General features: G+C 41.4%; 1 protein-coding gene across 1 annotated transcript in view; it reads right to left on the bottom strand.

Annotated features, from left to right (window-relative positions):
• The window catches only part of ETFA (electron transfer flavoprotein subunit alpha), a 29,054-nt gene extending 11,331 nt beyond the window's left edge, over window positions 1-17,723 (bottom strand). The window contains exons 1-9 of the mRNA XM_058033684.1: window positions 17,685-17,723; window positions 11,921-12,070; window positions 10,036-10,117; window positions 9,846-9,928; window positions 8,281-8,380; window positions 6,977-7,087; window positions 5,665-5,766; window positions 4,826-4,894; window positions 3,758-3,840 (exon numbers count right to left, since the gene is read on the bottom strand). Of these exons, the coding sequence (XP_057889667.1) occupies window positions 3,758-3,840; window positions 4,826-4,894; window positions 5,665-5,766; window positions 6,977-7,087; window positions 8,281-8,380; window positions 9,846-9,928; window positions 10,036-10,117; window positions 11,921-12,070; window positions 17,685-17,723 (819 nt within the window). The remainder of the gene's footprint in view (window positions 1-3,757; window positions 3,841-4,825; window positions 4,895-5,664; window positions 5,767-6,976; window positions 7,088-8,280; window positions 8,381-9,845; window positions 9,929-10,035; window positions 10,118-11,920; window positions 12,071-17,684) is intronic.
• Between the last annotated feature and the right edge of the window lie 6,397 nt (window positions 17,724-24,120).

Here is a 24,120-nt window from a genome sequence, read left to right as displayed (position 1 = left end):
AATCAAATTTCATTTTTCTGCATATAAGAAATAGTGGGAAAAACTGGCTTCTAATTGTAAAAAATATGCTAAAATGGCTGTCACTGATTAAAGACACTGAATATACTAAATTGCTTTTTTTAATTAGGAAGAAAACATTTTATATTTTAATATATCCACTTATGTCTAAAAATTTCCTTCCACCTCATCAAATAATACAAATCAGCCTTCTCTTTCATAAGACATAATGTTCAAATAGGAACTGCAATCACCTGAAAGCAAGAGGTTAAAAAAAAGGTACTAACAGAAACAAAAATAATACACTGAATATTTTAACAGCTGGACTAAAACTGTACAAAAGAAAAATTGCCAAAGATCCAGTCAAAACCCAACAATATGCATAAACACCAACATGAACAAAACCTTGAAGTTTAATAGTCCAAGGCTACTTTGGAAGAGCAGATGTGCTGTGTAGAAGCAGGGCTCAAACAGATACAAGGTGAAATCTGTGCTCTTTAATTAACTGCATTCTCCCATCACCTCAGTGAAATGAACTCCATTGCTCCTGGAGTGGCAGTGTTTGTGTACTGACACCTCAGCCATTTGCAAAGCTGCTGTGCCTGTGAGTTCCTGGGTTCTGTGAGGCACTGTCTGGGCTCTACTCTCAAAAACTGAAGCCAGTCACAGAATTACAAAGGAGCAATGACCAAGACCACCCTTGCTTCCCCAGATGCACAGCTGAAGGCACGAGCAGCCCTCTCAGCCAGTTGTGATATGTTCTCACCCAGGGATGAGCACAACCACCCCAGCAGGCACACAGAAAGAGCAGCAGAAGCACCTCCCCTCTTGCTGAGCTTGGAACTAACCCTTGTCCCTCTGCAGTCTCAAACTGACCCAGTTCCAGAGTCCTGGAAAACAATGCATTCCACTCCTCCACTGAGACTGGGCAGGCTATTAATAGAGTGCAAGAGCACACTCTGAGATACTTTCCCAGCACAAGCTGCACAGGAGAACAAGCGTGCCTCAGACTCCAGAGCTTCTTGGATCCAAGACTCTTCCCCTGCTTAAAACCCACACACCCAGAGGGCACACACCATGTCAGCTCAGAACTGAACACAAAACTCAGCTCTCAGCTGCCTGCCCAGCGTCCAAACCTGCCTTGCAATTCCCCAGACAGAATATCAGAATATCACAAGCTCTCCCTGAACTGATACTGAGCACAGCTCACACAGGGAGAAAGCATCTTCTGAGAATTGCTAAAATAGCCAGTGTCATCCTGACCTGACCAAAAGAGCTCAGCTCTTCAAGTCAACTCTATTTTCCACTTCTAACTGAAGTACCAAAAAGATGGTGAAGTAGAATTAGGAATGTTAAATTAAAAATTTGCAGCTTTCAACTGCTTCACATTTAAGATGCCTACCCAACACAGAGAAAAATTCAAATCTCTAGTCAGCAACTCTGTGGGCTTAATATCAATTCAATTTGCACTTCCATTACAATTAACATTCCATATTTTCTATATTTCTAAGGCACTGAATGCTATCCTTGCATGTATTTGAAGATTCACACTAAATATCTGAAATTTCAAAGAAGAGGCATGTAATTTCCAGTACTCAGCACAACTCACTTTTTAACAAACACTTGTTAAGAAGTGAGATGAGAGAAAAATGCATCAGCCTGCAGACAAATAGAGCACCACACAAGCGTGTCAGTTCAGATCATTTATGACACCAGAGTTTAACATTCATCCATTACTCCTGACTAAAGGCTATTTAACAATCTTCTAGCAGAGGACAATGACAACACTGATGTGATCCTATGATGTGGCTTTATGTTCTTACTATTCTCACATGTTGCTATGTGCCATCTGTGGCAAAATACAGCATTGTATCATCATCAAAAACCAGCCTTTTTTGTTTCAACATAATTGTTTATATGCCCTTGACTCTGGAAAGAATGTCCATTGTTGAGCTTTAATACACAAACCAGAGCTGAGCTGTCTTCAAATTCATATTCTCCACCTCATTAATGGATATTTAGGTAGAGAAGAACTAAGGATAGTTAGTCCCATCTCATGCCCTTTCAAAATACACACTTAAATGACACTTAGCTTATACCCTGGTAAGCAGACAGAGTTGGGGTTGCATTTATAACCCACAGAACCTCCCAATTTCCTTATACAGCAGAGGTTAATATCACTGCTATCAAGATTTTGGAATGACCTTAGTCTTATCAATAGGCCTACTTCTCAGAAGGAGTGTTTACTAGCAGTTGGTTATCACATAGATTTACAAGTTTACACACTAGCATGTCTGGAAATAGCTCAACTCAAGCCCACAGGGTCATCATCAGATGGCCTCTGATGAGGACTTCAAAAAAAGTAGCAAACATCCCTATCCACAACTCAAGACAGAAGAAATCAGAAGCATGGAACATCTTGTTCCATGAAAATCAAGAAAATCCAGCAGACAGAGCTGACGACAGAATCACAATTTCCTGTCTTTGACATTGAAGTATTACTCTATCCTGCTGGATTTATTACTAGAAAAATAATGGTCATGGTTTGCTTAAATTTGCAGCAATGGCAAAGGCAAAACATTTCAGGATGCTATCAAGGCTTTGAACATGCATGGCTTTTTAGTATTATTTAAATGGTTGTGATTTGGTAAATGCAGCAATTGAAATACGATGAGTTTTCCTACTAAGTTTCAGCTCACTCTTCCCTTCTGGTCTCATTAAGGCACTAACAAGTGAAAAGCTGCTCCTGGGTGCCTTCTGTGTCATACACAAAGAGCTGCTTACTGAGAGGCAAAACCTTTACTCCAGTAAAGGAGCTCAGGGTACCCCTGACAGACCATCACATCTCATGTGGGCTCTGCCCCACCAGGTGAGCTACAATTGTACCTTCCTATTCACAAACACTCAAATGTGCTACAGTTGTACCTTCCTGTTCACAAACACTCAAATGTGCTACAATTGTACCTTCCTATTTACAAATACTCAAATGTGCTTCATTTGTACCTTCCTGTTCACAAACACTCAAATGTGCCTCATCTGGCTGCAGCTTTCCTTGCATGTCCTCAGGTCATAAAGAACAATAAAAGAAGTCTCAGACTTCGGGACAGAAAGGTCCACACAGACACAAAAAGACACAGAAATCAGTTCCCTGTGATACAGGGATGCAGAAATAGCAGAAAAATATGTGCAGCATGTTATTGCCCAGTACTGAGCCACTCAGAGTACGTCCTTGGTATTCCACTCTACAGCAGCCAATCTGCAGATTATTCCTCTCTTAAATTTCTTGCACTTTCGTTTCTTACAAAAATTTTGCTTTGACTGTACTGCAATAATTCAGTGACAGTTACTAAAAGTTTTTTAATAATCATCACCTGAAAAAACCCAGAACACACAATTGCAAGAGATCAAGCCACGGATTGATGTAATTTTGAGTTTACATCAGTAATGACATCTCTTAGCATATCAATGCCAGCTGCTAGGAAGCTAAGGAAGGTTCAGGCAGCTATGAAAGAATGCAGCATGCAAACCCCTGACAAAGCTGTGTTAGAACACATCCCATTCACCCAAAGCAGAGGTTTCATCCAAGCTTGCTTCTGTCATTTTGTAAGCGCATCGTCGAGTGACAGCATCACAGCGGGCACACTGATGCTCCTGTCAGGCCTGGAATTAAGACTCAGCTCATCTCTAAGTGCTTGCTCTGAAGGAAAATGCAGGCTAGAAACTATCCCAGCCCTAGGATGAGAGATATTTCCATACTTACTGGTGCTACTATTTTGCCCGTCTGTCCGACCTGCAAGTCATTAGGAACAAAGCCAGCATCAACAGCTGCACGGGAAGCTCCAACTGGTTGAAAGAAAATATTTTCAATGTTTTCTTTTAAAATACTTGCAAGCCAAATTTATATCACCATAAAAGCCCATGTATTTTACTGAAGAGTCCCACACTCTAAGGGCACATATTTAAAAACTTCCCTCTTAAAAGCTCTTACGGTAATCCCTCTCTATACCACTAGTTAAAAACCTCCAAATACTAAGTGCTAATGCACTTCATAAGCAACAGGAAATCCCTACCCCCAGCACCAAAGGGCCATATATTTAAACCAAGGATTTCAATCTGGCATATTTCCATGATTCTTTTTCTTGTTCCTTTGTCAAAAGAAGATTTTCCCATAAATGCCTTCCCAAAATGTTCCTTCAAGTCCGAATGTAACATATGTGCTATCTTGTATTGCTATGAACCTCAAAAATCAGGCATGGTAAAGAAAAATACAGTAAACTCAGAAATGCCATATGGACATTTAGTTAGCAAAAACACCACTTTAAAAACAAGCCAATCATGTGAATGCTGAAATTAATGGAACTAAAACATTAGAGCAAACAGTTTCTCCTTCTTTCCCAGCCTTTACAGAAAAAACTTCACTGAGACATTGTATATAGTTGATTTTCTCCTGTTAATACAAAAGCACAGCAAAAGGGCAGAGCCACTCAAACTACAACAATGTGAGTGGAATTCTGTATAGAAGCACTAGAAAAGGATGTATGCAGAGAGTATCAGCTCTTCAAAATGACCTAAGACTGCTTCACTTTTTGTTTGCAAGCTTCTGTTCTGGAGATTTTAGAAGCACAGGGAATATTACAGGTAAATATTTTGCTTCATACACAGGCATTTAAGTATTATTGACAAAACTTTATCTATTACTAAACTAAGAGCATTTTAACCATTTGATAGAGACATGAAAATAAAAGACTTAAGATGAATTCTGGTTTTAATGTGACCTGTTTAAATATAATAAACAGGGTTAAAAAAATAAGGAGGAAAACAAGTTTACCTGCAGCATTCAACTGATCCGCAAGTTCATACAACAACTTAAAGTTTTCACCACTCTTCAAGCCCCTCCCTTAAAAGTTAAAAACAAAAGAAGATCAAGAAAGAAGAACATGGTGCTTTAATTTTTTTTGCCTCTGTAAACTTTCTGTATGAGTATTAGCATTTGTAAAGACTCAAAGTTATGGCTGCACAGGGTATTTCTGGATACATTACTAACCAGTATTTAATATTTGGAGATTTAGCTTTTTTCTTTGCCATTAATATTTCATATGTATAAACCAACATCACTCTGTCTTGTTTACTTCCTGCACACAGCACCATCAAGATCATTCTCCAAAACCAGGGAAACAGAACTTTTTAAACTAATTTGTGCTCCCTCTGCTGGCTTCAGGAACAAAACACTGTAGTGGGATTAGTAAGACATCGTTTTAGCTGCAGGTATACAGTAAAAATCACAGTCCATCACTTGATACCTAAGGAGCAGAATACAATCAATACAGGTTTTTAAATCATTAAGGTCATTACATAATAATGTTCAGACTGACTGAAATGATCAGCAGTAATTTTGAAACATGATAAAACATGATAAATTTCCATCTAAAAAACAATTCATATTGCTAAAATTTTAAAGAGGCTCATCAAATATGAAAATGTTCTAACAAAGCCTCCCAGCATATGCTAAACTCATGTATTACCTCCTTACATGTAGCTCCCATGGAATATTTGAGAATTACATCATAATTTCTTTTTTTTTCCTAACGTATCCCATTACAGACATGATTTACCAAGAGGTCCCATTAGTGCAGTGCAGCATCAGCCAGTTTCTCTGTGATCACTCACCCCCTGACACAACCACCTTGGCACTGGTGAGCTCCGGCCGGTCGCTCTTCGTCAGCTTCTGCTCGATCCACTCCGACATCCCCACGGGCGGCGGGGGCGTCACTGCATCCACCACAGCAGCAAACCCCACAAGGAAAAGGAGAAAGCATGGGTTTGCAAGCTGAAACCTGAGCTCAAGCTTGTGTTTTCAAACTGAAACCTAAGCTCAAGCTCAATTCAGAGTTCATTCTCGAACCAATTCTGCTGTGAGCTTTTGCAGTTGCTGCTGGCACTGAGGAACGAGCTTCGTTCACCAGCTGTGTTCAGGGAACTACAGTACAAACTGCACCACGAGGAATTCTGTCATGTTCAGGGAACTACAGTACAAACTGCACCATGAGGGATTCTGCTGTGTTCAGGGAACTACAGTACCAACTGCAGCACAAGGAATTCTGCTCTACAGGTGCCCCACACTGATACCAACCCAGCACAAGTGTGAGCCTCACTATCACAGGCAGACAAGTCAATCAGGCAACACCAACAGTGCAACACGCTCATTCAGGAACGTTTGACTCCTGCCAACCACAGATGTTAGGAAATACAGGATGGTTCACAGGCAGGGACTAAGGCCCACAGTGAAAAACAGCAGAGGTCACAAAAATGGAACAGGTTACCCAGAGTAGTTGTGAAGTCTCCACCTGTGGACATTCTCAAAGCCTGACTGGACACAGTGCTGGGCAACCTGCTCCATGGGGCTGGACTAGATGATCTCTAGAGATCCCTTCCAACCTCAACTACTTTGTCATTCTTGACTGGATTTCTCAATTATCTGAGCTACACTGGCTTCATTAAATTGTAAATTGAACTGATACAGTTAAAACTGATCTAAAACTCTGTATTCTCAAATCAATTTAAACTGCCACTAATTTAGCTTGATGATGTAATGACTTATCTCAATTGCAATATGATTAAACCAAAACTTCTATTTTTGCTCAGTCTTGTTTTGAAAACCAATCTGGTTATTCAAACAGCTGTGTCCTTCCTTAGTTTCAAGACTGCAGTGGCAGACATTTAGGCAACGAGTGGAACAAGCATGGATTTCAGCACAGATCATCTCCCTTTCTGGTCAAAGAAAAGGAAGTAACTGTGCACATAATCTCTATCTTCTCTTATCAGACATCACTAAAAAGTGCAAGCACCTGTAATTAGAAATATAAAGCTTACATGATGACAATCACTTTGCTTTGACAAATCCTTCTACAAAACATCACCAGGCAGTGAGCAAAACTAACTCTATTAAACAAAACAAAAGCACCCCAGAACCAATACTCACACTTTTCTACACTGGCACTGCCCCCACTCGCTGGTGCAGCCTCAAATGAAGTTCCCCGTACAGTAAACACTTTGACTGCTTCATCACACTGCACAGTGCAAATAATATTTCCTAAAAAAAGGGACATTAAAAATTTAAATATTATCAGACATATTGTGCTTTTAAAAAAATCCCAAAATTAATATCAAAACCACATTAGCAGTTGTACTGGAATATGCAACATCCAGCAAGGTACTTCCCAAAAATGCAGTTTTAGATGACTAAAACTTAGCACTTTATAAATAGAGATTAAAAATACTTTAATTGATGTTTTAGCCCCGTGTTTCTAAAGTATGAATACAAATCCTCTGTTTTTAAAGGATAGAAAGCATTCAAACCATCTCTTATGAATGAGATTTTAAATTTCAGAAGGGATGAAAAAAACAACTTTGAAAATGCCATTCTTACACATAAAGAATGTCTATAACTCAAAGTAGATCTTTTATCCTGTTGCATGAATTCATCAGAACTGAAGACAATAAGGCCTCCCCCATCTGTGGGACTCTGTTTCTCTCTATAATATAATACAATACTTCACACTGGAGGCTGCAGGGAATGCTAAAAGAAAACTTGCTGCAACATTCATAAACATTCAGCTATTCACAAACAAAGTCATATTGAAACTGTGAATTACTGGAAAGTAACTTAAAGTGCAGCACTAAACCACATTCCAGGACCATAACTCAAAATATAATACCCTGCTGGTACATGTGGTACAACTTTACAGTAAAATTAAGAAACACAAGCTAATGAGCTAATATCTAAAATAAAACAGTGTCAGCCAAGCATTAAAGAAACAAGACTGAAAAAATAATTACAAATTAAGGTAATTAAATAGTAGAAATAATTCACTCAATGTCTTCGTAATTAGAAAAAATAACCCTGTGGTATCTTAAATCAGAGCTAATGCAAGTCCTATTAAATAAAGCTGGACAATTAACCTGATGTCTTATGCTTTCCAGAACCTGATCAGAAGGGTATTAACAAACACAGCACATGGAAAGGATGGAACCAAATTCTGTTCCTTAGGGTGACAGACATGGGTCTGACATGCTTCCACCAAAGCCCTTGGAATTACCTCCTTTCTCACACAGGGAGCATCCTGTCCATCCCCAGGCTTCATTTTTTATGAATCACAGTAACTGAGATTGTAAAGGGAAAATTCCTATCATATTCCAAGGTTCTAACATTAGGGTCATGTAGGAAAATTAGCACTACTGGATTCTTCACTGGACAAATACCACACAGCTTTTGTGATTACCCACCTGCATAGATAGTTCTCACAAAAGTATCTGGGGACTTAATTTCAATAATGTCAGAAATAGGGGCAACATCAAGCTTGCCAGCCACTCTGGGAATAAGATTCTAGAAATTAAGAGATGAAAAGTTAGCAAAGTAAGCTAACTAAAATGTACACAGTCAGTAAAAGAACACTGCTGACCTGATTTCATATAAGGCTGTCTCTGAGACATATAGAACTAAGATTTTTGAAGGGCTACTCATGTAGCCTTAGCAGCCAAATAAAACCCCATTACTGTAATAGCATTAGACATTTTATGAGACTTACTGTAAGTAAACCCATAATTCAATATCTTAAATTAGGAGACTTATTTGCTTCAAATATTCTAAAACTGAATATAGATGCCACTTACTCAGAAAATTGACAGTTATAGATTGTTGAGCTCTTGGCACTTCAAAGAAAAAAAAATGGTGCTTTTGGAAGTTAGATGCCAGAAATTATAGGAAAAAAACCCTGCACTCTTCCCTCCAGAAAAAAAAAAATTAAATTTAATATTAAAGTACATATTCTCTTGCTCCAAAACTTACTCTAGAAAATTACTTAGCACCTTTAGGAGTGGGAAGAAGGATAAAAAGAGCATCAGAAATTATGAAGAAATCAATGATAAGATGATTATTTGCTTTTTGTCTGCCTCCTAATCTGGTACAAGAAAAAAAGGCCCAGGTCTGAAATCTTCACTCACATGAAGCACTCAAAAATGGCAGTGTAAGCTTTAAAGCAAAAGCCATTAACTCCTATGACACTGCAGTTAAAAAAAAGAAAAAAAAGAAAAAAAAATTTAAAACCTAAGGCTTAATTTCTCCTAGCAAAAACACAAGCATATGGATTGCTATTGATTGGAAGTGAAAGCAGGCAGATGGAAGGCCGATGTCTGCCCGTCCTACAGCGGCACGATTTCTGAAGGATCTTTTTCTTCTAATTTACTGCACCACAATGCTGCCCAGATTCTTAGTACTGAGCTTCTCCATGTACTTATAAACACAATTAAAAAAAAGTTTTGAAAAATAAAAATTGTATTTTCATTACAAACCATCCTGGCTGGAACTTAGCTCTGCGTTATTTATGTATGTTTACAGACATTTTAATGCACATGACTTCTACCACAGATGCAAATCCCACTGCAAAAAAAGTTTGCTTCCAATAGGTTTGCTCACTCTCATTTCAACATGCAAATAACAGATTTTTCATCCCAATTTGGTGTGCTTTTCCTTACAATTTTCATGCTTTCAGATCACTTAATCTGGTTTGCCTTATTGCACATTTTGCCTTATGTCCATAGGATTGGCAGGTTACCACAGATCATTTCTTCTACACTATTTTTTTCACATCAGATCATAAAAGAACTCAAACTTGAATCATGAAATCTAACTAATGACTTTAATGACTTCTTAAGCAAACTACTGTAAAATAGTTTGCAAATGCAGAACTGTCCATGGCTGATCTCTCTCAGGCCTTTGATTCACACTCTTACATACAGCATTGTCTGTCTCTTTTCTACAAAAACTTTTTGATGCTCTTTGATTTACTCACCTTCCCAAAGGCAGATGCTCCGGCACAAATGTGGGTGTAATTGAATTTTTTATGAGTTTCCACAATCAAGGGAGTCAGCTCCTCTGAGAATAAAAATACATTGCTCAGAATTTACAACCATCTTATTTTCAATCACAAACACAAATGCATCAATAAATTTCTTTTGTGAATAGGTAAGAACAACCCTCACCTGCTAGAAATCCCTTGTACACATCATGCTGAGCCACGAGAACTTTTGCAACACCCTGCACTTTGCTGAGCTCTGATGCTACCTGTGATTACAAGTGAATTATTATTAGTTTGTGTTTAAACAGGCACCACAAACATATAACAAGGGAGTCCCCACTGCTCACAGCCTACAGATTCATAAAACCAGAACCAAAAGTACATGAATTTCAAAATCAGAACAGACCTGAACAGAATAAAATGCAGGTCTTCTGATCCACAGCACAGCTCCTTATGGGATAATGAAAATGAATTTGTGAATCAGAGAACTACGGAGTAAATCAGCCTCAGGAAAACTTGCCTGAACCTTGCCTCCTGCATGCAGGGCTCCACAGCAATCCCAGCATTTCTTAGAGCAGCCAACAACAGCCACACTTGAGGATTACTGCTCAGTATTCCAACACAATCACCAAGAAACAAATCCTACTTTAAGTTCAGTCAGTATCTACCACACAAACAAATACAAATGTACAATGCTGCTATGATTTTTGTCCGAATTCTAGGAGCAACCCTTTGTTTGCATCTGACTTTTTGCCCACTGAAGCAATGTGTATTTTCAATTTATATTTATGCATTTTTTTCGTTTGAATTGGCACAAGTGAAGTTTAAATGATAAAAGGGTTACTACAGATCAGAGAGAAGAGGACTGACAGCAAGGTCTGGAGACCACATGCATCGTTCAGGAACAGAGTAGTTTTACTGAGTTTGATGAGTATCAGTTTACCCTCAAAAATTAACAAAAGGAAATAAAGAAAAAAAATCCCTAGTAGCTGCTGCAGAGTATCTGGCTGTTAAATAAAAATCTCTAAACTTTCATTTTTTATAAAATACTTTTTCCCACCATAACACACAGACTCCATATATTTAGCATTAAAACAAACAAACAAAACATTCACAATCATTTTTCTCCTGTGCACGTGCATAGAAAAAGGAAAATTAAAGACACACATGTCAGGCAATTATGTCCTTTTTTTCTTTTTAATTTTCTTGATTTAGATAAATATTTGCTTCATCTCCACCTCAAACACCTGAATAGCTACTAAGGTTTCTCCACCTATGTGTGAATAAGCTGCTCTAAGTATGCCTTCTTCATGAGATACTACATGTTGCTTTCAAAATAACAGTGCATAAACAGTATGTAAATATTAGGCATAGCTTTTTGTGCTTCTCCTGTTCACACAACACAAAGTCATGTTGGAATAAATGTGCCACTAATGTACTAACTATATTGTCTCTAGAATTGGCACATCAAAATTACACTAAAAATGCACAGCTAATGTACAAGGAACTTTTTACATACATGAGCTGTGTGGTGAAGTCAAGAAGCTCTAATTTCAGAATTTCAGGTTGCAAACACTCTCTGCACAACAATTTCAGGTTGCAAACACTCTCTGCACATCACAAGTTGTGCAGAGAGTATTTGCAACCTGAAATTCTGAAATTAGCAACTTGCTCAAAAGCCCAATTTATCACTGCTGTTTCACTTCTGCTGGTTTCCATTTAAACAAGCAAAAGCTTCTTTCCAAATTCTTAGCACTGCACTATTTGTCATTTAAACTTTACAGAGATATATCTTGTTTTAAAAGTTAATTGTCCTTTAGTCCCATAAAAATTTGCTTGCTCAAGCATGTAACACCCATTATTGATACCGTCCCCTGTGAAATGAAATCTATATCCATATTTTCTCTTTAGAAGAGAAGCAGTTCCAAGTGCAGGACTTTTCTGGCAGATTAGCAACTCCTGGCACGGTTTCTCCTGACTACAGATTATTTTTCAGGCTGCCCGAGATGCTGCCAAGTGTTGTTTCACTGCATTCTTTATTTCATTGATATGAAAATAGCATTTCCTACCTTGTCACAGCTGGTACCAGCCACCAGGCAGGACACCTCCCCTCCCAGGCTCTTTGCTGCAGTGATGGTGTTGAGGGTGATGCCTGAGAGGGACTCATTGTTATGCTCTGCCACCACCAAGGTGCTCTTCGACCTCCGCAGCACCGACGCCTGCAAAGTGAGGGAGAAACTTGCATTGAAGTAAAACCAGTGGGAAACCTGGCATTGAAATAAAAACCTGCTCCTCTGGGCTTCACAGAAATCCATCACTCATACAAGTCGTAAAACACTGCTAGGCTCATTCTAGATAATTTTTATTAAGTAAAGAGAATCCATAGGGTGATACAAAAAGGAAAAGACAAATCTGCTTGGCTTCAGCTTGTCTGTAACATGTTGTGCTGAAACTGAAACTCCACGGGAAAATACTGAACAAAATTAAGAAAAACATTTTAGCACATTACATTCAAGCTCAGTTGATCAACTTAACCAAGTGCCTTAAAGAGTGAGGATTAGACAAGAAAATAAACAGTAGCAAATAAATATTTACTTGGTTTTCTAGGGTGGTTCTCTGGCAGTGTTTCATTATAAGTTTTAAACAAAATCTAGCTACAGAACCCACTTTTATATTTAGAGGTAAAATTTTATGCAGTGACTGAATGAAAATTAAGCAGCAGCAGCTGACAGCCTGAAAACACACTAGGAGAAATCTTTACAGGCATCAGGTTCACTTTTCCCTCTTTTCCTTCAAAACATCTGAGCACTTATTCTACGACCACAATTTAATGGTCCTTAAATAACAGCTCTGACCAATTCATCATCCATACACAAATCTGACCTTCTAAAGCAAAAATGAAAGAAACAAAAAAAGGCAAAAACTGTCATAAAACCAAACCAAAATATTCTAAATTCTGGGACCTTCCTCTCTAATATTCAGGTGTGAAAAGACTAATACTAGAGAAGGGAAAACGTTTTGGATAGGAACAGGAAAATTGTCCCTCAAGTGTTTGTTTACCCTACAGAAAGCCCAACTGAAGACTGTGTAGGATGGAACACAGGCAAAGCCAAGTAAATTAATCAATATAACCAAGGAACAAACACAAACACAACGCTGAAGCCACACAGCCAAACATTACTTTTTTAAATTTACATTCCAACCCCATCTCCCCTCATGCCAAACACTCACTTGCTCCAACTTCAAATATAAAAAGCTTCAGAAAATATGAGAGGCTAAAATTTGCATCTGGACTTCAACCCCACAAAGCCTACCAACACACTGAATTTCAAACACAGAAAGCAAATCTCAAGGACTTCCCTGAAGCTAATCACAGTGCACAAATAAAAAAATACCAAGATAAGTTTTTGCAGAACCTGGATCATAATTTGTCCTTTTGATTAAAACAATAAGGATTCTTGTAGAAGTGCCCTGCATTTAATCTCTTATGCTTAAGGTTAAGCATAATGCTTATGGCTTGCTGTCATTAAATATTCTAAGCTCCTTTGAAACCAATTGCCAATAACAAAATATTTACTGCCACTACAGATCAGATGCTGTATTTTTGATTATGTTTCACACATCACCTGCAATAAAAGTTATGAAATTTTAGTCACCATTTGAAGAATAAATCCATGCCTTTGTGGCAAAAAGCCCACTCTCCAATGATTTACAGTTGTGCCATGAGGTAAAATGGACCACACTCCTGGAAAATCCTCAAGTTTTCATATTTTCAAATGGAGACAGAGGCATTTTAAACACACACTTATTTCTGCCTATATTATCATTTTTTCCCTAATAAGCACTGCATCAGCACCATCATTCTGTCAAACCATTCTAGAATAAACTGAGAAATAATTGGTTTTTAACTAAAAATGAGCAATAGAAATTGCTTAAGCAGGCTATTACAGCATTAACCAGGTATTATTTCTAAACCAATAATCCCACATTTTATATTTGTAGGAATATACACAATATGCACACCAAAAGGTCACTTCATGGATGACACTTCTGAACATAAAGACAAGACCAGATTCAAAATAAATTTAAAGTCACATTATATATTATGGGTAAAAATCTAGATGACAAATGAGATTTCTATGTGAGTCTAAATTTTACATACAAGAACACATTAAATAATTTTCTCTATAAACAAAACCAAACCAAACTGACTTTTGTTTATTATAATAAAGAATCTGCAGTAAAACCAGAGGGTAATTCATCCAGTCATATGGTCCTGAAAACAAAGAAGCTGCAATGAGTCAGTGATAGGACAAGTGGGTATTTTGATGAAGTTACTGCATGTGTGGGAGAACAGCTCATCACTTCACTGACATCACTGCTGCTCTTGGGCAGGATGCCTACCTAGGAGGCCTAAATAAAACAGGAAGGTGGAGAATAAACCAGCTGGCAGCAAGGAAGGAAAGCACAACAAATAAGACACACAGATCAAACTGTTGAAAACAATGCCTTAAGAAGGAACAGCACTCAGTGCTTGTGCCACGGAAGGTTCCTGGTGAAAACCAAGCTCTGGAAAATGAGACCACCCACAGAAATCACCTCCAGATAAACATCCCACCAGCTTGGGCACCTGAGCAGCTTCTGCAGCATGACAGCAGGTAATGACACCCCAGCAACAGGGAGGTAGAACTGAGAAGTTTCTTTTCCTCAGGTTTAAGTACAAATCACAGCTACACACCTTATGTTTCCTCTACAGCAGAAACATCTGCACCTCCTCTCTGGTGGAACTCTGGACAGTGACTCAGTTTATACCAAAACTAACATTTGTGAATGAAAACCACCCAGAATTTCCAACTTCCCCTTCCCTCCCAATATTTAATGTAGAGCCAACATGGCCTCTGACTTCCAGATGTTTAAAAGTTGCTAAGATTAACTCAGATGTGCAGTAGTGATCAATTAATCCACTTGCAAAATAGCCACAGATTCACTGTCTCAAGTTTCCCCAAAGCACTGTATTGTTCCCCATTGAGGAATCCATCAATATTTCCCAACCAGAGCACAAAAAACTCCAAGTACAATATGTGGATTTCTAGACTGCAGACAAAATGCCAGATATTGGTCCCTGCCACTGTCACAGTGGAACATCAGCAATGTGGGCACACCCAGCACAGGTGCACAGTGAAGCCAAGAGCACACACATCCAGGACCCACTGAATGGGCACAGGGGATCTGCTCTCCACACAAAGCCACTGCAAACTGAGCATCTCTTGGTCTGCCAGCACACACACACAGGCCACCTGAACAGCACACGTGTCCAGCACCTCTTACACACAGATTTGCTGCTTGTATGCTAAAAAAACAGCTGCATCAAGAGCTGGAAAACCCAGAGGGAGGTGTGGTAAATCTGTGCTTGCTGCTTGGTGAGATGGGTGTGCAGCAGCCGTGGCCTCTGCTGGCAGCCTGCTCCAAGGACACTCATTAACAACACCGGGACTGGGAAAGCAGCTCCAAGCGAAGCATGTGGCAGGCACAGCAACATGAGATGAGTCAGCCAAAAAGTTGTTCCAAGGAATGCCAGAGATGCAGCAGGTGAATTCTACATGGCCCCATGCTCCAAATATGCATCAATAAGACACAGGGTGCTAGAAACTTCACGTGGGAAAATGAAGGTTGTTTCTCTTTAGGAGAGCCACTGGAAGTTACAGGAACAAAACCAAAACAGGCATTCACAAGGCAGAGCACCTAAACAACCAGACCTAAAAGGTATCTCTAGAGCTGATTTTCTTAGCTGTAAAAGCAAACTGGCCAGAACCTAAAATTTTAAAACTGCTTATTAGGAATTGTGGATCTCATGGAGAACCAATTAACACAGGGCAAACTTCCCAAGAAAGAACTCCAGAAACTAGGAACTGGGGTATTACTAAAGATAAAGGCCACATTCCTAAACCACAAGGCAATACCTAATTTTATTGAGACACAATCTTGTAGCTGTAAAACTTTAACTAAATAAATCTGGAAAACTCAGAGAGAGAAGGAAACTCAAGCATATACTTACATAACCTGAGGTCTAAAAGACAGCTCTATAACTCCAGGAAACACTAAAGGCATCTGAATTAAAAAGGAGCTATAACTGCAGCAAAGAACAACGATAAAAAAATAAAACCACTCTGCAAAAAGGATTTGGCAATCATAATAAAGATTTAATATTACAAAGGGATTGAAACAGCAAGAGAAAGATGAAATACACAATAAACTTTTCCAAATACACCCCTTGCAAACCAATAATAAAAATCAACAAAGCTATTTTGAAATACAACACTGTGTTTCAACACAGGGAAGTCCCTAAATCGTTTATTCCCACCTCTACACCATGTTTTTGTGCACTTGCAGTCTCATTGCTCCTCAGTACTCCTATCTTTAAGTTGCACAGAAATTCAACTTTCCTTCCTGCTCATACTTCACAGGTTTCTCTCATGTTTTTCTCTTGACTACACTCACCATTGAGCTGAGTCAGCAGGGCTAAACTTTGCACTTTAGAAAAGTAAGCAAAAACAATCTGTGAGTTTGTTTCACTTCTGTCACAGACTACATTGTTACACACACACTAAAGATGCACATGATGTTTTACTGGCTTTATTCTTTAAAGTTACTAGTTTAGATGTGTATGGCTGAAAACCAAGCAGCTGAACTCACACGTGCAGGCACAGAACTGAACTGTGCAGTGAGCATGTGGGTAAGGTACTATTTACACAGCAGTACCATATGATTCAGAGATCACTGAGACCTTTGCTCTACAAAGCCTGCAGCCTAACAACTGAAACATGCCCGTGATTACAACAGTAAGAATTTTCTGATTAATTCAATCATGTCTGACCTCTCTACCTTTGCTCTTCTTTTGAGAGATTTTTATCACCTGACACCACTTAATATATGCATAACTACTATTTTAGAGCTATACTGAACTGTAGTACGTGTAAAAGCCTTGAAGAGGTCAAAAAGAGGCTTGCAAGACTTAAAGTTGTTTACAAGGACTATTTATACACAGTTCTAGTGGAGGGGCTATCTCCTAGTGCACAGTGAGAGACAGAACAGATATTCGGGGACATCTCATCAATCATCTACCCCAATTAACCTTGAGTTCACCTCGACCTTGGTAACACAGCCACGATGACACACCAAGCAGCAAATGGCCTTCCAACAGCCCAGCACTCCTCCCAGCTGAGCAATATGAAGGTCAAACCGGAGAAGCAACAGGTGCTTTGCATTAGCTTCATCCACAAGTTGTGATCATTAAGGCAATCACATTTCTGCACAGGTGTGACTGAAAACGGTGGATTAACTGCAATACTGCAGAAAGCCTCTCATTGAGCCACTAATATTCTTCTAGTATTCTTAAGAGTTTACAGTAACAAACTTTAGAAGTCTTGTCCACCTGTTGCTCAGCTTGTGCTGCTCAAGGGTGGATGAGAGCGAGCACTGCCAGAAGTTCAGGTTTTCCCCGACACCTACGTTAGCTTTCCACACGGGACAGCAATCCGCAACTCCTGCCTACCGAGACCGCTGGAAGGCCTTGTGGAACGCCCTGTGTCCACTCGGAAACTTTATTTTTAACAGACGGAGTGGGAGAGGAGTCCAGCCGAGAAGTCCGAGCCCGGAGCGCGGGGCGCTCGCCTCTCAGAGACCCCCTCGACCACCGCTGCCGGGCGGGAGGAGCTCGGCCCGCGCCCCGCCCCGCGCCCCCTTCGCCCCACAGGGCAGGGCCCGCCCGGCCGGGGCGGCGGGAAGGCCCCGCCCGGTGCTCGGTGCGCGGCCCGGGGCTCGCCCCGCACTCACCGCCCGCCGCAGCCGCTGCGCCGCCACCGCCCGCAACATGGTTCCGCCGGCCCGCACGGCGCCGCTCTCGCGAGAGCCGCGCCGGCCCCGCCCCGCCGCCCCATTGGACCGAGCGCCGGGCCAATGCGCGGCAGCGGCGGCGCGGGCGGAGAGCGCGGAGCGGGGCGCGCTGAGCCCCGCACGGCCCGCACCGCCCGGCTGTCCTGTCCCGCTGTCCTCCGCCGCTCCGCCCGGCACGGTCCGCTGACACCCGTACTGCTGACTGCGTTCCCTCGCACTAATGGCTGTGCCCCCAGCACCGCCCGCTGTCCCCCCGCACAGCCGGCTGGCCCCACACCGCTCCCCGGTACAGCCGGCTCTGTCCCGCGGCGCGGCTGGCTGTATCCGCCCGCCCCGCACGGTCCCGGCCGTACTGCAGTGCAAGAGCGGAGTTGTCGCTGCCGTAGGGGGCCCGTCCCGCTCCCGCCGAGCGCCTCGAGGGGAGCGGAGCCCTTCCAGCCTAAACTGACCTGGTACCAGCGCCGGCCTCCCCCGGCCGCCTTTGCGCGGATCCCCCGCACTGTTTCCGCAAAGGGTTACGGCCTTGAAAGAGAAGAAAACATCAGAGAGCAGAGTTATGCTTTCAAATGCCGGTGCTCCTTGCCAGATCCTATCCTAAGCCAATGAAATGTGCCTTGCGAGGAGAAAGGAGAAGTCTTATTTAATTTACGGCTGTGGAGCCAACAGCAGCCGGGAGACTCCGGCCCCGCCTGCGGCTGCCCGTGCGCTGCCAGATCCCCCGGCCGCGCTCCCCACACCGCGGGCGCAGCAAAGGCAGGACGGATCATGTAGGGACGGAGTGCGGGGCACGCTCCAAAGGCCAGATGTCACCGTGCTTCCCAAATGTCGCGCCCCACCAGCTGTCCAAACCACACCTAAACTTCAAAGACCAGTCAGGTACCATGAGCCCCGAATGGCATCTTCTCACCACGACAGATTTCTGGCTGCCTCACCCACACCCCTGTGCTTGGCCCCAAGCAACATTAGGCAATAGCTCATGAGCTCTGAATAATTTATAGATCTATTTTATTATTATTCTGATTTCCCAGAACCAAGGCAAGACATCTTGTGCCTGCCCCTTACATGGCAGCAGGGTGCTCCAGGGACCAGACTGAGACTTGCTGTTTTTCCATGCGTCTGTACTTTTTTCTGGGTGGTAAGGAGAGGGATTTAAAAATCAATGAAGCAAAATGTTTCAGACCAAATTCACTGTGCTGTGCACTATGGCTCTCTGAAAACCTGATGTCCTGGAGAAGCTGGCAGGAGCTGCCTCACTGGAGCAACTGGGTCCTGCCAGCCCAGGAGCCCCCAGCACACATGGATTTGGGATGGTCCAGGATGGAATTCCCATCCCAGAAATCACAAGATAGTGGGCCACTAATGCAGTTTCTTCCCATCCTGAAGTGGTTTAGAGTGTAAAAAAACCCCAAACATCCCCCCTGCCCCCAGCAATTATGGCCATCGGATTGCTCCTCCAAGAATCAGCAGTGATCTTCAGCACATCAGTGATTCGTTCTGCATTGCTGGGTCGCTGCATAAGAAGGCAAAAGGCAGACAGATCAAAAAGGCTCTTCGACTTTGCCACAGTCTTGGCACAGGATCACCTTTTAAATTTATTTTGCCATGTGATTTTCACATCAGATGCCAAAATGTGCTGCTTTACAGCAAATGCTAACCAGGTCCAGCAACTCAAGCATCTAAATGGTCCATTTACTTCATCTCAAATGTCTCTAGAACAGAAGAAAAGCAGCTGTCCTGCATATTACAGCTCCCTGGCCCCAGAGCAGAACCTTAACTCCTCAAGCCCCAAAGGAGGGCTGTGAAGGGAAGAGCTAAAGGAGGTGGCAAACCTCCTTTGGGGCCTGTGCCCGATTATATGGATTAAAGTAGCTCCGGGGCTGCTCTGACTTCTGCCTGGTCTGGCTCCACCCTTCAGTCCCCAAAAAAGGAAGAAAACAAAATGAGTGTTCGGAGCTGCCTGTGCATCGTCTGTCTGTGCAAATGACCAAGTGAATAAAAAAATTGTTTATATAAGGATGAGGGGGGGAATGGTTTTGCAGAAGCCACAGTACCCTGGGAGGGGTTTAAAAAGAAGATTAATATTTGCTGTAGCTCTTTATCACCAGTTTGAATAATGGTTAAGGTGAAGTGTAACTCTTCAGAGATGTGGAGTTTTATACATATAGAAATCCCTTCCTGTACCCTAGGTAATCCAACAAATGCAACAGCAAAGGCACAATAAGAACATCCTAGGCAACCTTAATTTGCCCATTATGTCTTTTTAATTGGGGTGTTTTACTCATTAAAAGCATGGCATGTAATTTCATAATCCTATTTTAGGCTCCAAAACTAAGCTTCCAACCTGCACATCTCATGTGGATGAAATCTTTACAACAAACATACACCTAAAAACCCCAAACCAAAATAAACCAAGAATAAACAAAGTGATCTCGTTCAAGTTGGGGCTTTACTGCCTCACACTAAAACAAAAGTGAGCTACTATCAAAATTAACTAAATGCATCATAGCCAATAATAAATTGATCCATTTGCTGTGTGTCTGGCTTCATAGCACACACATCATATTTTCATGAGCAGAGTGATATTGCTGTTCTTCAGGTCAGATTTCAGGGGTAGCATCCCCAATTCAGAGACATGACAGGCCTTTTATTATATTTTCTGTTTATAATTTTGATTCCAATCCTCAGCAACACTTCAGATGCACAAATCCTTATTGAAACTGGCTTGATGAGGATTACAGCTTGAAGCACAAAGGAAGTCTTTATCACTTATGGCCAGTGTTTTAGGAGCTTATAACTGTAATCAGGTAGGGATTATATCAGCATGATCCATACAAGCTGAACCATGGCAAAAAGCTTTTTTCTATTTGACCTTCCCATGACAATAATAGAAATGGAAAACATGCAACAAACAGATGCCACTGAAGTAGAATCACTGTCCACTACAGGCAGAAGTTACTACTTTGTATTTTGAAAGAAAAATTAGTCATTAATTAGTGGAAGCAGATCCTTGTATGGTGCATTGTTATCCAGGATTATTTCATTAGGATCTGCTGACCTAATTTCTGCATTGGAAAGAGAATTACATTTTTTCACACTATTGGGATTGGGGAAAAGAAAAAAGTAACAACATAGATTATTCAAACTTTTAAAAATATGGTCGCAAACAAGTAGAGGTACCTGTACTGATAGCTCTACAGATGCCAAATGAACCAAGGACCATTACAAATATGTAATGATGTCTTCCCTAGAATCGGATTTTGGTTTTCTTAAAATACATAATTCCTAATTAAAACATATGGAATCCAGCTAATACAGCCTCATGACTAAGGGATTTAGTGAAGAGCAGGAATTTTTTTTATTACTGCTATGATGGTCCCCTCTGTCACAGGTCATCCTTAGCTTACTCCTCCTGCAATCACCCTGGGGATAGCTGACTCAGATAAATTAAAAGAGCTTCATTTGGGAAGCTTCCCCAGCACACGAAAGGATTCGCCTCCTAATCTGTCAAAATCCAATAACCTTAAAGCAACTGCAACCTGCTGACAGCTCAGCAGGGCCCCCAAACCGATGGACAGGACCCACAGCCCAGCACTGGACAGGACTAACACCCACCTTGGAAGCAGCAGCAGGAGAGGTTTCTGCTGCTGAAATATTTTGTGCCCAAGTGCTGTGAGCTCCCAGGGTCCGAGTGGTTCAGCCACCCCAGGATGTTGCCAATGACCCCTCACCCCCTCAGGAGTGCACACAAGGAGGGACGTGTGTCCCCAGAGCTCTGCCCTCTGCCCCTCATCAGCACGGGCACAAAGGCTCGTCTCCACATCTGACATTGAAGGTCCTTGCTAATAGCCCACCACAGGTGTGCTCAGTGCTCTGCTCAGATCACCTTACAGCCACTCACCTGCATGGCTCAGAGCAGCAGCTGCTCTTTCATGAGGCCTTATGGAAGCCTTTGGAAGGGGACAATGCCACAAGCCCTGTTTACAAAGTGCAGGACAGAGGAAAGAGCTCCCCCAAAGGTACCCCATAGCAGGGACAACCTTCTAATACTGAGCCTACAAAACCACAGACAGGTATTTTATCTTTTCTATTAACTACTCTCCCTTGCTAATGATTTCCATGTACCAGTTGAGTAAGAAAGGAACCTGGAAGTAACATCAGTCTGCATATTCCTAAAGAACAAGATCACCTGAGAAGTTCAAGAAACCCTTTCTACCAAGCTCACAGGCAAGATGGGACCCTCATAACTTCTGAAAGCAAAGGTTACCTTGGAAGGCAACTTGTCCTGCCCAGGAGTGATGGTAGTTTGTGGAGGACAAGAGAAACAGTGCTGGTGAGAAGAGCTCTGCTGCCCTCTCAGTGCAGACCCCTGGATGGGGTTTTATGACCTGCCAAGCTCCTTCTGCCATGAAGTTCACCTTGTTTTTAATGGCAGATATGTGTAAAATTCTCTGACAGGTTGTACCAGCAATATTTTTAAAGGGGTAGCTGTGTTTTTTTGCCCATTACACTGCTGGTAAGGAATCCAGATGCCACTGTATTCCCACTCACACCAGCGCAAGCCATTCCTGCAGCAGCAGGAACAGCCACTCCAGGGGAAAAGCTCTTCCTCTGCCTCTAAGGACTTTTCAAGGAAAGCTGCTTTTTCCTTTTTTCTTTCTGTTTCAGCTCAGTCAATAGCACTTTTGTGTAAGCACAGAGCTGCAGCAGGCCTTGTTTTCAGTGTTTTGGAACCTGCTTGATTTTTGATATTTTTATTGATGTTTTTATTGTGGAGCCCATTAGGGAGGAGAACCTTCTGGTGAGTTAGCTGCCACTTCTAGCACCTGGTGACAAAGGGTAATGTACCTTCTGCTTGCCCTATCACGAAGTCTAAGATGAAGTCTACAAAGTCTGCAATTTACCCACTGCCTTTAATCCTGCAGATAACAGCATAACAAGATCCACTGTCTGGGGGTTGAACCTAAACTATACACTTAGGTGTCCATTCCAGTGAAAGTAGTTAACAGGCAGGATGTGAGAGCAAGGCAGCCTCTCCTGCACTGGCAGGTGACACCAAGACCAGATGCATCTCTGGAAGAGATGACTGAGGTCAACCATAAATTAACAGGCTCATTTTGAGGGGAAAAAAAGAATGATTCTGTGTCCAATTGCATGGTCTGGTATGAAGGAGACCAGAGGAGATGGGCCAATAAGTCTTTTCTGCACTCATGAACTTTCTGAATCTTTCTTATCCGGAGGGGAAAAATGGCAAGGGCTCCCTTTGCCATGTTACCATGGCTGACTCTTAATCACTAGCAGGGCTGGCAGTAGCTGTTGTGCAACACCACTTTCCCCAGCGCTGGGCCCTGTTCCCCTGCAATGCTCCCAACCCCTGCTGGTCTCAGAAGAATTGAGCCCAAAGCTCCACATAGCAATTCAAATGCATCACCAGACATTAGGCCACCGGGTTAACCACTGTTTAATTTCGTCACATTTGTTTGTGAGTTATGTACGTGCCTTTCTTTTGTCAACATCTCCTTTTAGAAAGGATATTGATTTTGTTTTCAAAGGCTCTCGAAAATAAAATGAATGACTACATTCTAAGGAAGAGTCATTTTCTCAACAGCTGTAAATAATTTATTGTTCGCAACCCACCCAGATCAAAAGATACTTCATCAACTGATGTGGCAAAATCTGGTGCAAGCTGCATTTCTATTATCTCAGATCCAATTAACCATTTGGAGCAGACTAAAACATAACTAGATCAATCCAGAATCAGATTAATATCCAATCCATAATCACATTAATCACAATCTGTCCATAATTAGCCATCAGATAATCCCATTGGACAGGAGGTGACATGCAGTATCCCATTATCTCATTAATTATCTATTTTCAGTATCAGACATTGTGCCCAAACACAAGGAAATGTTTTTTAAAGGAAAATGGATAGGGAATTCTCATTTTGCTACATCTTCCCCATCGAAGCTTCCAGTGTCTCAGTCTTGGAGTTTTACAACATTTCTTTGTTTTGTCATATTCTGCTAGGACCAAGGGAGGTTTTTTGAGATACATCATCTTTTTAATAAAATATGACCATCTTAGGAAGATGGATAAATAAAACATTTGTTTCATGTGAAGAAGTTTGTGAAAGAAAGAAAACTCTTCATCAAAGGTTTTAATGGTAACATGATAACAATAGCTTTGCAATGCTAAATCTTATTGCAGATGGTTCCTGTCCTTTTTTGTAATGTAAGTGAAATTGCGTTCCATCTGTTTTAATTTTATAATGGACTTAATCCATGGTTGGCTCTGAAAGAATCAGCATTTACTGCCTTTGCAATCTGCTGCAAACAAAAAAAAAATTTGTTACCATTTCCCCCTTCTAGAGGGAACT

The sequence above is a fragment of the Melospiza georgiana genome, chromosome 13 (genome assembly GCF_028018845.1).
Source record: "Melospiza georgiana isolate bMelGeo1 chromosome 13, bMelGeo1.pri, whole genome shotgun sequence".
Classification (NCBI taxonomy): Eukaryota; Metazoa; Chordata; class Aves; order Passeriformes; family Passerellidae; genus Melospiza; species Melospiza georgiana.
The sequence above is the reverse complement of the archived record's forward strand: the minus strand, read 5'-3'. Positions and strand labels throughout refer to the sequence as shown.